This window comes from Podarcis tiliguerta (genome assembly GCF_965153285.1).
Source record: "Podarcis tiliguerta genome assembly, chromosome: 6".
Taxonomy (NCBI): domain Eukaryota; kingdom Metazoa; phylum Chordata; class Lepidosauria; order Squamata; family Lacertidae; genus Podarcis; species Podarcis tiliguerta.
In genome coordinates, this window is record NC_139539.1 from 68,507,590 (window position 1) to 68,521,857 (window position 14,268).

A 14,268-nucleotide genomic window follows, 5' to 3' on the forward strand; every position below is an offset into this window, starting at 1 on the left:
GTGTTCCAGCGGATGCTGTCCCTGATGAGACATACTACTGGTATCTGTGAAATCTGCCTGTGGCAGGCCTGGAACGCAGCCAAATATTGTCCAAGGGCAATTCACAAGGGCAACACCAGAAGTTGCGGTGGCCTGACCTAGAAAGGTTAAGTTTGCTGGCAAACGGAAGTTGCCTTTTGCGAGAGGACACTGGTGTTATTTATCAAGTCCCCACAAGAGGTCACCATTTCACAACTTGCATGACCAGAACACACACACACACACACACACACACACACACACACAAAAACAGAGACGAAAACATAGGTAAAAGACCAGCTTGTACATCAAGTGGTTCTACATTTTTCAAAAGATCTGCAAATATTAAAGTCTGGTTGCACTTAAGATTTTATATAGTTGCACTACTAATCCTGTGCCTACGTATTTGAAGGCTAAAGGTAGATGGAAGCTGACTGCGGTTGGAGCATCCTTATACAAAGCTTACAGAAACATTTGAGAAGAAATTACCAGTGAAAAGGGTTCCCAACAGCAGTTTTATGTAAGTTTTTTTTGTAAAAGCAATTCAGTTTACCGCCAATTCTCAATATGTAAAAACGGACCATTTTAAAAAAGAAGGTACTGTATGGGGAATCTCAGGTATAAATATAAATATAGGCCGCTCCCTGCAAGGCCTTTTTCCACCTGGCCTTGGGGCGGGGGGGCCAGACTCCCCAGCTCTACTGAAGAGGCTCCTGGCGAGACCAGAGGGACATCACTATGCCTGACAACAAACCCTAACTATTGGATTCCTTTGCCCCATCTTTTTGTGCCTGCCAAACAGCCTTGTCATGCTTATGATAATACCTTATTCTCTTGTTAATTATGCTGTTTTAAATATGTATTTTATATTTGACTTCACAATGGTGGTGTTGTTTTTGGAAATGTTTAAGATTTTTTTTGTTAACTTTGTTTGCATAGTATATGTATTCTGTAGTTGACCTTTGTAATGTTTTATTTTGAAATCTTTTAGTTTTCTGTTAATTATGTTGCTTTTTTAAAATTCCTATTTAAAGTTTTTTATTTATACAAGAAAAACAAACAAAAAACACAAATACCAAATTATACACAAATTACAAAAATAACCATAGATACATAATATTCTTAGCAAACAATAAAACATCTATTGGCCTTAACACTAAAGACCCAACCTCCCGTCCAATACACATTTTTTTATATAATTAAACTTATTCTCATTAAATCTAATTTCTTATATCTACCTTACAACTATTACTGAAGTTCCTCGAATGCTGCAACAGAATTTAAACTACTATATTTATTTTCGATCAAAGAAGCAAAACCAACAAAAACCAGTAACCTTAAATTTTGTTCTCAGTTGATTATTCTCAGCCTCCTTTCTCTCTATCTGGCATTGCAAGTGAGTCTGCACCAGCTGTGTTGATTCGGAATGACGAGATGCTTTCAACACATTAGCCTAAAATAATAAAACAAAGCCCATAATAAATTATGACTTCTACATGGCAGCACCTATAATGAACTTTCGTACTCTACGGAGGGGCGGGCAGACTTTAGACTTGCTGGATCTGGCAGGGGAAACATGGTTTTGTTTTTTGAAGTCTTCAGATGAGGTCTATACCATGTGAAAAATGAACGTAAGATTTTAGCTGCCGTTCATTCATTTCCAGCTTTGTATTCTAGTTATAAATAAGCGCGCCTAGACATTCCGTTGTTGCGCCCTTCCGAAAGAAAAGCAGCTAACTTTAATAGAAGAAATTAAAAACACTATTAAAAAAAAACCAAACAGATGATATGAACAAGTGCCTAGCAATATATTTTTTTTAAAAAATTAAATGCTACATTTGCCTATCAATAAAATTTCAATACCCAAGGAGAGGAAATAATAATTCAATTAGTGCATTCCACAAAATCAATACAAACTTATTGCACATACATTTCAAGTAACAGGTAAGGGGATAACAAAAGACATATTTTAGTAAAAGATATACACTCTTAGGCTGCAATCCTAAACACATTACATATCTGGGACCCCCGGCCATTAGGTCCAGTCGTGACCGACTCTGGGGTTGTGGTGCTCATCTCGCTTTATTGGCTGAGGAAGCCGGCATACAGCTTCCGGGTCATGTGGCCAGCATGACTAAGCTGCTTCTGGCGAACCAGAGCAGCGCACAGAAACGCCGTTTACCTTCCCGCCAGAGCGGTATCCATTTATCTACTTGCACTTTGACGTGCTTTCGAACTGCTAGGTTAGCAGGAGCAGGGACCGAGGAACGGGAGCTCACCCCGTTGTGGGGATTCGAACCGCCAACCTTCTGATCAGCAAGTCCTAGGCTCTGTGGTTTAACCCACAGCGCCACCCGCGTAAGATCCACTTAATACAGTGGGACTTACCGCATATACTCGAGTATAAGCCGACTTTTTCAGCACATTTTTTATGCTGAAAAAGCCCACCTTGGCTTATACTTGAGTGAGGTGGGCAGCGGTGGGACGAGCAGCCTAAAAGGAGCCCTTAAGGGCTGCTCCTTTGTCCTCCTCCACCTTTGCCACTGTCGGCGGTGGAACAAGTTGCCCGAAAGCAGCCCTTTTGGGCTGCTTGTTCTTCCTCCGCCGCTGCCGCCACCACCAGGTTTGTGGTGTGGTGAACCGGCTGATACTCGAGGCAAGTTTCCCCGGTTTTCTGTGCTAAAATTAGGTGCCTCGGCTTATATTCGGCTCGGCTGATACTCGAGTATATAGGTACTTCTGAGTAGACAGGTCTGAGACTGCACAGCTACACTCTCATTCTGGAAGTCAACATACTGAAATATTGGCACACACCAAAATCTAGCTTAGAACTAGCAGGAACCACAAGAGATTGATGAAGTTGTCAAATCATGTAATTTGGTAAACATAAACCTATGGCAGGTGAAGTAAAACAGCTGTACAAAGGAAAATGCTAACTTACTTTCTCATGCTGAAGCTGAGTAGAAAGCTCTAAAATATACCTTTCTTTTCGAAGCACTTCATGCTTGAGTTCCTTCAAAGGAAAAAACCACCAGGTTATTATTATTATTTGCATACTAGAGAGCCAAGGATTTGAAACTCGAGGAGGCGGGAGAGAGAACAAGGATAGAAAGTATACTGGCTTTCATGACAGAGGGCTCATTTAGATATCAGCAGGCCCAAAAATAGTCTAAATACTGTGTGAACTTTCCTCAGAAGCTCTGAGAATGACATCTTCGTAGTCAAGATAACCTTACAATTAATTGGTAGATGTTAAAGCCATGGGCTCATATATGTTTATATCCACTTGCTTTGATAGAAACTAATTGGTTTGCCTTGATGTTATAACTATCTGGCGGCTTGGGAGTGTTGGGCTCTGGGCCCAGAAAAGGGGAACTATCTGTAAGATTTGAGTATTTGCCACCTATGCTCTCATCTAGTTAGGTGAAGTGATGGGAAGTCCCACCCAAAGTGGCGTATGCTGCTTTGTCTATAAATAATGTGTGAACATTTCCTTGGGAGCGGACAAGCCATCTCCTAGCTGCAGTGTCCATCCTGTGTCTGCAAATAATAATAATAATAATAATAATAATAATAATAATAATACAACAGACAACATGCAGCATGGCTCCCTCATCCTACGTGCAACTGCTTAAAATGCCTAAAAGAGGCCGTGGTGCCGCCTTCACAAAACGAAATGATGACATGCCAAAGAACAGAACTTACTACAGCTTCAGTTTCGCTTTCAGTCAACTGCCATATCAAATCTTCAATCTGTGTACTGATAATCTAAAAATAAGAAAAATGAAACAAAACTGATTTAGTGTCACTTAATATTGAATACAACATATTATGTTTAACATACTGTACTTCCTGCGACATAAAACTCCCAACATTCCAAGTGACCATGCCCTCTATTTACAGTTAAGAACTAAGAAAAGAAAAAACTACAAGCGCAGATAAGAAAGTTCCTTTGTGAATTAAAATCTGATGTGTTTAGAGGTCATTTTTTTAAGCCCCAAAAGTCTATTTTATTAATTGATCTTTAAAAAGAGAGAGAGAGAAGAGATTTTCTACTTATTTTTTCTTATCCAAGTAATAGTTTAAAGGAGTATTCTATTCAATGGGCAATATCCAATATAAGATAATAATTTAAAAATTAAAATTATTAGAGTTTCTCTTGTTCAAAAGACCTCTGTTTGTGTGCATGTGAGACCTGCCCGCTCTCTCCCAACCTACAGCCCTCCACATATACGAAAATCTTTTTCTAAAAAGTTATCAGATACTAAATTTCCTGCCAAGAGAATGGACAGGTGGATATCAACTCAGCCCTGTTTCAGTTCAGGAACAACTTCGTTGCTGCACTGAAGGTTTAATTCTTATAAGAAGATGTTTGTCTAGGTTGTGTTCCAGCCCAGGGAAAGTTGATAATTGTGCAGGATTCAGGTGTTAGCATAAGCCAAAGCATTTTAAGTACAATATGCAGTTATGTGAAGAAAATGCTCGCATATTGACATTCTTCATGAGCACACTGCTTGCCAACAGGGAGGTTACAGGCTGCTGTGCTAAGTGGTAAGCTGAAACCCAGATCAACTGGCAAGGAAGACCAACCCAAACCTGATGCTGTTAAGTAGGCAAGTGCAGCTCTGGTCTGTAAACAGATCTGCTGCAACCCAGGGAATCTTTTGGTGGCAGCAAGATGGATCTACCGTATTTTTCGCTCTGTAAGATGCACCAGCCCACAAGACACACCTAGTTTTTGGAGGAAAACAAGAAAAAAAAAATTCTGAATCTCAGAAGCCAGAACAGCAAGAGGGATCGCTGCGCAGTGAAAGCAGCAATGCCTCTTGCTGTTCTGGCTTCTGGGATAGCTGTGCAGCCTGCATTCGCTCCATAAGACGCACACACATTTCCCCTTACTTTTTAGGAGGGAAAAAGTGAGTCTTATAGAGCAAAAAATATGGTAGTTTGCCCCTGCGCACAAGGGGAATGGATTCTTGGCCACCTGACAAATCCGTCTGGGAGAAAGAGCTACAGCTCTGCTGAACAAAGCAAGAGACTTAGAAACCTTGTTCATAAAAGCATCTAATCAAAAGCAATTCCTGGGCTAGACACAAACAAAGAGCAACACAGAAACTTATCGGGATGGGCCAACAAACTCAAGGGCTTGCCCCCCCTTGTCTCAGGACACTGCTTGATATATTATCATCTCATTTTATTTTTCTGTGAATTCACCTCCTTCTTTGAAAATTCTACTTCAAACAATGAAAAAAAAATACTTAAAACTTGTTGTTGATAAATACTATACTTGGTTGTGGTTTCTGCGCACGTTCTCTTACTTCTTTTTCCTTGCTTGATCTAAGTAGCTGCTGTAACAGTCCCTTCATATTTTTGAGAGCCCCTAGCTCCATTACCAGTAAATCCTCTTGCATAGAAATCTTTATCATATCTGCTGCAGAAACGTAACAAGCCTGACAAAAATATTAAATCGCAGTTAAGTCGTTTTGTAAAAAAAGAAAACCCTCTTTTTGCCCAAACCAGTGTGACACTGTTCAGAACCGTTTTGATAAAACAAACCTTTTACATCATTTGAACACAAGGAACAATCACAGATACAAAACAAAAGGAAACGATTTTGCTATGACGCCTTTCACAAATACAGTGGTACCTTGGGTTAAGAACTTAATTCGTTCCGGAGGTCCGTTCTTAACCTGAAACTGTTCTTAACCTGAAGCACCACTTTAGCTAATGGGACCTCCCGCTGCTGCCGTGCCGCCAGAGCACAATTTCTGCTCTCATCCTGAAGCAAAGTTCTTAACCCAAGGTACTACTTCTGGGTTAGCTGAGGCTGTAACCTGAAGCATCTGTAACCTGAAGCATCTGTAACCCAAGGTACCACTGTAACTAGCTTTTCTCCAAACCAAAGCAGCACTGCTGGTTCTGGAGCAGAGATGATAGCAAGGCTGGGACACCTCAGGCTAGAGGTCCATATGCAGCTCTCCAGGCCTATCAATCTGGCCCCCAAAACCCTCCCTCACTGGCCATGCTTGCATATCAAGTGTTTTGTCTGAATGGAATGTGTCCTTGCACTCAGATGATGCCTGGTTGTCTGAATGGAGGATAGAGGGTGTCTGTGAGGGTATGTGAGCGTTCATATGAATTAGTCCACAAAGGTAAAATTTAATTTTGTTGCTTTACCTGATTCTACCCTCTGGCCTCATCCACCACTAAGCACATGGCCCAAGGAAGGTTGCTTAGATAAGAATGCAGCTGAAAAATATTCACCAGCCCTTGGTCTACAGACACAGGTTGAATTGCAGCTAGACACAAGACACATCATTTTAACATACCCAATTCAAAATTTCCAGAAGGGTAGCTGCATTAGTCTTTTGCAGCAAAGAGTCTTGCAGCACCTTAAAGACTCACAAATTTTGTTGTGGCGTATCGTCTACAAAAACCTGTGCCATCAGCATTATGGAGCATCTGATGAAGTCCACAAAAGCTTCTGCCACAATGTATTTGTTAGTCTTTAAAGTACTCAAAGCTTGTTATTCCTTCTTCAAACTGTATGCATAACGGAAGTCAATGTTTTTGTGTTTCACAAGCAAACAGCATAAGTTTGGATATAGCAAAGTCATAGCATGAGAGAAAGATGCTTCCATTCATGCAAAGGAAGGGCACATATTTTTTGCCAGTTGCCAACCCAGCGGCAGCTCTCTGCTGAACTGAGCACAGTGGGCTTCAGGAAAATCCAGTATCAAGAACAGAACTCTGTTGTTCTTAGGCCATACTGCAACCAAGTGTCATTCAGTAATTGTCAATGCTAACTTACCTTTGAAATTCTAGTTAGAGTTTCTTTAAAAGATGGCAGGAACATTTCTGCTGAACCAATTGCCAACTCTGCTTCGTGGAGCTTTTTCTGAAAAGCGACTTCATCCTGAATGATGTCTTCCCACAACCTATTAGCAAAAGACTAATGTTTATTAGGAAAAACTGTGCCCGGGTTACTCTGTACAACCTTAATTTAAATGCTAACTGCAATTCAGCCAGTGGCTGGGCACACTTACTAACACAAAGCCTAACGTCCCATCAAAAGTAAGAGTTAATTATCCTCTTGGAGACTTCCACAGCGGTTCTTCCCTTTTGTGAATCGCGAGGACTTAGTACATCATTTCACCTAATGCTTTTTCACACGTAGGGCATTTACTTTGCTTAGGGTAAACATGTATCATGGGCATCCATAGGGCATCTATGCAATATGAAGCCATGGAAAGTTAGGGGCTGGCCAGAACGTGTGCACACTGCAAAACATATATGCAAATTATGGCTTGTTTTACGATAATACGTTTTGAGACTCAAACAGAATTTTAGTTCCTTAAGGGGGGAAAATTGGTGAGTATTAAATAAAACTTTTGTGTGCTTTAAAAAAAACAATTTTTAAAAAATGTAAGAATGTGTAGGAACAGCACACATGTTAAACCCATGTTTCAGATAGCTCTAGTTTGGAAGTACAGTGGTACCTCGGGTTACAGACGCTTCAGGTTACAGATGCTGCTAATCCAGAAATACTACCTCGGGTTAAGAACTTTGCTTCAGGATGAGAACAGAAATTGTGCTCTGGCAGCGTGGCGGAAGCGGGAAGCCCCATTAGCTGAAGTGGTGCTTCAGGTTAAGAACCATTTCAGGTTAAGAACGGACCTCCGGAACGAATTAAGTACTTAACCCGAGGCACCACTGTAATTGGCACTGCATGGCATTCCCCTAAATGAATAGCTTTAGGAAAATGTTCTAGAGTAAAATATCAGAGCTGCAGAACATGCACCACTCAACTTAAAAGCATACCTTTCTGTTTCACTTTCGCTCTGCGTTTCATCCAAGGAACTCTCCTCAGATTCCCCTGTAAGGCAAGGCAAGGCTTCCTTCATCCTGGTCCTCTGTTTATCCACAAGTCGGCCGTATGAACCCCAGTTCTCCTTTAAGCATTCTTGTTCTGGAAGCTTATAAAATAATGTTTTGGCTTCACTGCTTATTCTCTCTCTCTTTCACACACACACAGAGCCACCAAATCATCTGCATCAAAAAGCTCTGCATCAAAATGCATGCAATCCAGGATAGCAAACTTGCACTTCAGAGATTCTAACATTTCTGTCTCCTCCTATCAACACAATAAGACATAGCAAGTCCACATTTCGGCTTGTCCTCTTAAAATGTCATACAGTACAACAAGACTGGCCAGGGTGTGTAGGGGTGTGTGGAAGACCAAAATCCAAGGGTTGCACACAATTCCTGTTTGTAATAACGCCTGGAAATTTCAGAATACCTTCAAGGCCTTCAGCACTGATGCCTCTGCTAGATCACCCCTCATTTAAACATGAAGACAAATATAATCAACTCATAGATGTTGAAACAATTCATTTCTCTGGAATTAAGAGATCTGTTTATTAAAAAGTAAAGCAATTTTAAAGGAGGACCTGGTGGCAAAGACAAAAGGCATAAAATGGTCCTGGCTACATCAACTATGGGACGCGGGTGGCGCTGTGGTCTAAACCACAGAGCCTAGGACTTGCCGATCAGAAGGTTGGTGGTTTGAATCCCCACGACGGGGTGAGCTCCCATTGCTTGGTCCCTGTTCCTGCCAACCTAGCAGTTTGAAAGCACGTCAAAGTGCAAGTAGATAAATAGGTACCACTCCGGTAGGAAGGTAAATGGCGTTTTCATGCGCTGCTCTGGTTCACCAGAAGCGGCTTAATCATGCTGGCCACATGACCTGGAAGCTGTCTGAAGACAAACACTGGCTCCCTCTGCCTATAGAGCAAGATGAGTGCTGCAACCCCAGTTGTCCACGACTGGACTTAACGGTCAGGGGTCCCTTTACCTCAACTATGCACTTTTGCAAAGCGGGGAGGATTTGAGACTCTTGGCACCTTTGGAATCAGTAACAGACCTAGCCATGACACAAAAGGGGCAGTCTCAGTGATATATGGTATGATATTAGACAACTTCGTAGGAAATGCGGAAGATATTCGAATGAGATAGGAAACCCGACATAGGAATTTCAGTAAGCGAAAAAGCATGGGAATCAATATGACAAAATCCATCTTGAAAAACAAGTTCAGCTCGCCTCCAGGAAGTTTCCCTTAAAATTATATTTCAGTGGCATTGTACCCCCACACACCTTGCAAAGATAAATCCTTTAAGCTCACCATTATGTTGGGAAATAATGTGGAGAACCAGGTCCTATTTTCACGTTTGGTGGGAGTTTACCATGGTCCATGCCTTTGGGGGGAAAGTTTTTTAATCTGACCTCCAAAATCACTAACCAATCTATCCCTCCTAATTTGACACTTGTCCTATTATCATTAGATTTGTCCCCAAATTCTACACATTAAATCTAAAGAATTAATTTGCTTCCTGTTCACAGGAGCTAGACTAGTTATTGCCCAATGATGGAAGGAAACTTCTAAAATACCAAAAGAGGCTTGGGTTAATAACATCTGGAACATCTTGAGTATTGCTCTATTATAACGCCTCACATACCATCAACGACTAATCAAAGGCATCTCCAAAAAAAGATACCTTTTGACATGATCTGATCTCCCCTTTTCCTCTTTTATTGAAGAACATGGTATTTTAATGCCACCATCATCACAGAGGTGTCTGTGGAGGGGATAGTGATTGAAAATTTATTGTAACTGTATTGTAACATTTGAATAAATGTTTCATTTTTATTTATTTTAAAAATAATTATTTTTAAAAATAATACCTTCAAGAAGTAATTTTATTAGTGCTTTAATTTCAAACATCTAAACTGCTGGCTTCTTAAAAATTACAGGCATCCTAGTTTAAAAGCCCTAGTGTTACACACAAGTGCAACCTCATTTTCATGGTGTTCAGCCACTGCAACCTTTGACACACCCAGCCTGAGAACATGTTTATTACTGGTGAAGCAACACCTTGAATGGCACCAGTACCATTTATCTGCAAGGAACCTTTCCAACACCACTCCACCTGACAAAGGGGACCCTGAGCGTCTCCCAGTAAAAATAAAAATAAAAAAATCAATGCACTGCAAAGGATGCTGAGAAATGTTTCTGGTGCATGCACTTTAGCCAGGACACACTTCAGACCTCCTGGCCTGTTGCCTTTTGTGAACTGAGCGTGGTTTTGTTTTATATATTGTAATCAGCTATACAGTGCTTTGCAATTATATTCGCGGGGGCAGTTTGCAAAAGGAATTCATCCCACGAAGTGTTTATCTCACCCTTCTACATTGCGGGGGGGGGGGGGGGATTAGCCGTGAAGGCCACCTATCTTCCAGGGAAGTATGGCTTCCGTTACTAATCTTGTTGTTCCCAAGTAACTCCAAAGGCTACAGTGGTTTTTTTTGCGGGGGGGGGGGGGGGGAGATTTCGGCGGGTGGGGGTGGAATGTGAAGTGGGAGGGGGAACTAAAATGAGCAGAGAATGACAGTTGGGTTGAACATTCTGCCAGCTAAAAGGGAGTGGAAAGAGTGGAGGATAGCGGAATCTGTCTCTGCAGGGAATGGTTTTTAGGGAGATTATTAGTTATAATTTCACTCATCCCAGCCTTCACATAACTGTGTATTTGTTTTCAAGGCTCCCCAGATTAACATCCTGGCTTGGTTCTCATGAATAGTAGCTTAATAAGCTGGGATACAAATGGGAATTGTGTACCACCCACAACTTTTGTGCTGGTGAAAGTGGGGAAACAAACTGGGTTTACCACAGTTGCATATTAAATCCGAATGAGGAAACTATGGTTGATGGTCTCCAAACAAAGTGGGACATGGAACTATGGTTTAAAGCGGGTTTCTAAATCGTGACTTGTTTGGATACCGTTAACTATAGTTCCATGAATGTATATAGGTTTAGGTGATTTAACATTGAGCTGAACAACGTTAGCTCTGCTAACGAGCCAGTCACTTAAAAACAAACAAACCAAGATTTGTTATTAAGACTATTTGTATTTCCTGCACATCTTACATGATTATCTGAGCTGTCCACTTCTTCACTTAGAGAACTCAAATACTTTCCAAGTTGGCTGGATGTTTCTGTCTCAAGATGATCTTTCTTAAAACTCAAATCACAGGACTGAATAACTGAACAAAGTTTTTCTGCTTCCCCAGAAGTTAGGTATGGCAGAAGTCTTGTTTCCTAGAAACACCATCCATATAACATTAAGTAAATGCATGCAACTAGACAAATACATCTGCCTGCAGGTTAGCTTCAGAAACAGAACACAGCTGCTTATATCAGGGACGGGGAACCAGCGGCCTTTCAAGTGTTGTTGGACTCCAAATCCCATCAGCCCCAGACAGCAAAGCCAATAGTCAGGGATTATGGGAGTTGTGGTCCAACACAGGACCCCCCATCCCGGACTTACATTATCAAAACAAGAATTTTTAAATGCAATAAATTACTTAAAATAGACACCATGGGAAATGTATCAGAGTTTAATCACATCAGCAAATTTTAAGGAATACTGAACAGCATACAAACAACAGTGAAATCAGTTTCTGAGTTTGCCATTTTGTTTTTCTTAGAGCAATATGGCACAACGAATTCCTTCTGGAACAGAGGGGAGCTTCAAAAACAGTTTGCGATGTTGACAACGCATTCAATGTGGGGTGGGGAAGGCACAAATTTGACTCTGGTTTACTTGTGCGAACCAAAGTTGCTCTTCAGACTGTGCCCATCCTCCTTTAGATGGAAAATCAGGAGGAGTGCATTTGTGAGTTTGTGATATAACAACAGTCTTATTCTTTTATATTTAAGAATATACAGTGGTGCCCCGCAAGACGAATGCCTTGCAAGACGGAAAACCCGCTAGACGAAAGGGTTTTCCGTTTTTCGATGCGCTTCGCAGGACGAATTTCCCTATGGGCTTGCTTTGCAAGACGAAAATGTCTTGCGAGTCTTGAGGTTTTTTTTCGCTCCCCACCCCCTTTTTCTAAGCCGCTAAACCGCTAATAGCCTTTTAGCAGCTAATCCGCTAAGCCTTTAATAGCCGCTAATAGGGTTTAATAGCCGCTAAACCGCTAAGCCGCTAATAGGGTTGCTTCGCAAGACGAAAAAACCACTAGACGAAGAGACTCGCGGAACGAATTAATTTCGTCTTGCGAGGCACCACTGTATTCTCCCCGTTTGCAGAGACAAACTTTGGAATGGGAGGGGCATAGATATTTCAGTAACAAACTTCCTTTTAACAGTTTACCTCGCAACGGCTAGAAGAGGACAGTTCCCTCTGCACATGGTCATGAGAACCATCACTGTTCTGTTCATACAGGCTGGATGGTGGCGCTTCATTTTCTTTCTGAAAAATAAAGTATGAGCGTAGAGAGTGTCTGAATTTTTACTGGGTTCACAAGTTAAATGCTGCCTGAATTTGTATCAGTTGCAGCAAAGGCGCTCCGTTTCAAGTCAGTGTTTAACAGAGTAATCCTAGCCAGGTCCACTTTGAAGTCAAGTCCTACTGAACTCTTAGCCCCAGGTAAGTGGGCAGCCTTAGAAATGACAAAGTAATCTCCGGAGTTCTTAATGTCAAAGTAATACATTTCCACTTGAGCTAAGTGCTACAATTTTGTTTACTAATATGGTGAAAAGGACTGTTTGGTAAAGCTAGCGTATTTGTAATCTGCTGAAAATAAACACACACACACACACAGGATATTATTCAAAACTGAATTCTTTAAGGTCTTCCAAGTTTAGAGATGCAAAAGCCATGTTGCAAATGAGGCATTTGCAAAATATTCTAATGCACAATTATTCCAAGTGGAGTTTATTTCTATTATTCTTGGTGTATTAACTTAATCCGTTCTGGATGTCTGTTCTTAAACCAAAGCGCTCTTAAACCAAGGTGTGCTTTCCCATAGCTGCGGGGGACTCAATTTACAAATGGAACACACTCAACAGGAAGCGAAGCATGTTCTGCTTCCAAGGCAAAGTTCACAAACCAAAACACCTACTTCCGGGTCTGCAACATTCTTAATCCAAGTTGTTCATAAACTAAGCTGTTCTTAAACCAAGGTACCACTGTACTATGCTTTTTATTATTATTTATGCTATTCAGTCACTGGAGAAAAAGCCAAGGCTACCCATCGCATAAGCAGAAACACATTGCACATCCTAAAAGTTCCTGAACTGAGCAAGGGACTGAACTAAATGGCCTTCCAGGTCACACACCCCCATTCTAAAATTCTCTGGGGCTTTCTGGGTGCCACGCAATGGTCACACCCCTCTTATTAGAATTCCACAGAGCAATTGTCACTCTTCTGATTATTATGCACCTGACAATCCTTCCTAGTAAATGGGGTAGCGTGGAGGATCTGAGGAAAAACACACAGATAAAGATTTTATTGTTAACTTATAACCAGACAGAGGGGCTCAAGACTTCTTCTGAAGCCTCCAGCTGGAAAGAATGGCAACTGAGCTCGCGTTCAGGTTAAACCAATGATACGCAATACCCAAAAGCAATCCCACCCAGTCCTCTAATACATATATATATCCTGGCTTGCCCCAAGCCATGACAACCACACTTCATTGTGGGCCCTTGTACAAAATGTATTACATTTGCTGCGGGGGGGGGGGGGCAGGGACGGACGACACAACCTCTCCTAATTTAGTTTGATTACGCTCCAGTACCCACTGACATGTTTTCTTGCCAGATACGAAATGGAGTTATGAGGATGCAAACTCAATGTAAAGTACGCTGGTGCAGCTTTTGCACACGACAGCATTAAGTGAGATTCTGAAGCGACAATGGGATTTTTTTAAAAAATCAATTCATGGTAACTTAGATTCAGAGGTGTGTGTGCACCTCTACTGCCACAACTGGCGAGGCAAGTTCAGAGCAAGAAACTGCAAGCTCAAAGAGGCATGCACCATCCGCCTTGCAGCTGCCCAAACTGGAATCTAGACACGTGTAAAAAAAAGTTGCGAAAATGCCTTTTTAAAAAAAAGGTTTGAAAAATGTCTTGAATTTACCGTGGCTCACCAGCGCCATCTGGCGTCTCTTTGGTATAACGCGCCTTGACAACGTTTTATTTGCAGCTATATAACTATATGAGTCTCCAAGACTGGCACCTCTGCTACTCGAGAGCAAGAATTAAACCTTGAACAAGGGCAATATCTCGAGCGCAGGGGGGGGGGTCCATTTCTAAAAAGCCTTTTAGTTTCTAAAATTTAGACCCGTGGAAGAGCTTTCCCTCCGCTCCCCGCCCCGAGGGAGGAGGCGCGGCCGGCCCCGCAGCAA

At 41.6% G+C, this 14,268-nt stretch overlaps 1 protein-coding gene across 4 annotated transcripts in view; it reads right to left on the bottom strand.

The window, feature by feature from the left end:
- Positions 1-14,268, bottom strand: part of ODF2L (outer dense fiber of sperm tails 2 like) — a 33,203-nt gene that overhangs the window by 18,553 nt on the left and 382 nt on the right. For 2 of the 4 annotated variants that reach the window (XM_083444891.1, XM_083444890.1), the window contains exons 2-10: positions 13,304-13,342; positions 12,232-12,330; positions 11,001-11,171; positions 7,840-7,994; positions 6,830-6,956; positions 5,337-5,468; positions 3,724-3,786; positions 2,960-3,031; positions 1,355-1,471 (exon numbers count right to left, since the gene is read on the bottom strand). In XM_083444891.1, the coding sequence (XP_083301017.1) occupies positions 1,355-1,471; positions 2,960-3,031; positions 3,724-3,786; positions 5,337-5,468; positions 6,830-6,956; positions 7,840-7,994; positions 11,001-11,171; positions 12,232-12,330; positions 13,304-13,342 (975 nt within the window). The remainder of the gene's footprint in view (positions 1-1,354; positions 1,472-2,959; positions 3,032-3,723; positions 3,787-5,336; positions 5,469-6,829; positions 6,957-7,839; positions 7,995-11,000; positions 11,172-12,231; positions 12,331-13,303; positions 13,343-14,268) is intronic. The other 2 variants (XM_083444892.1, XM_083444893.1) reach the window with 2 other exon arrangements.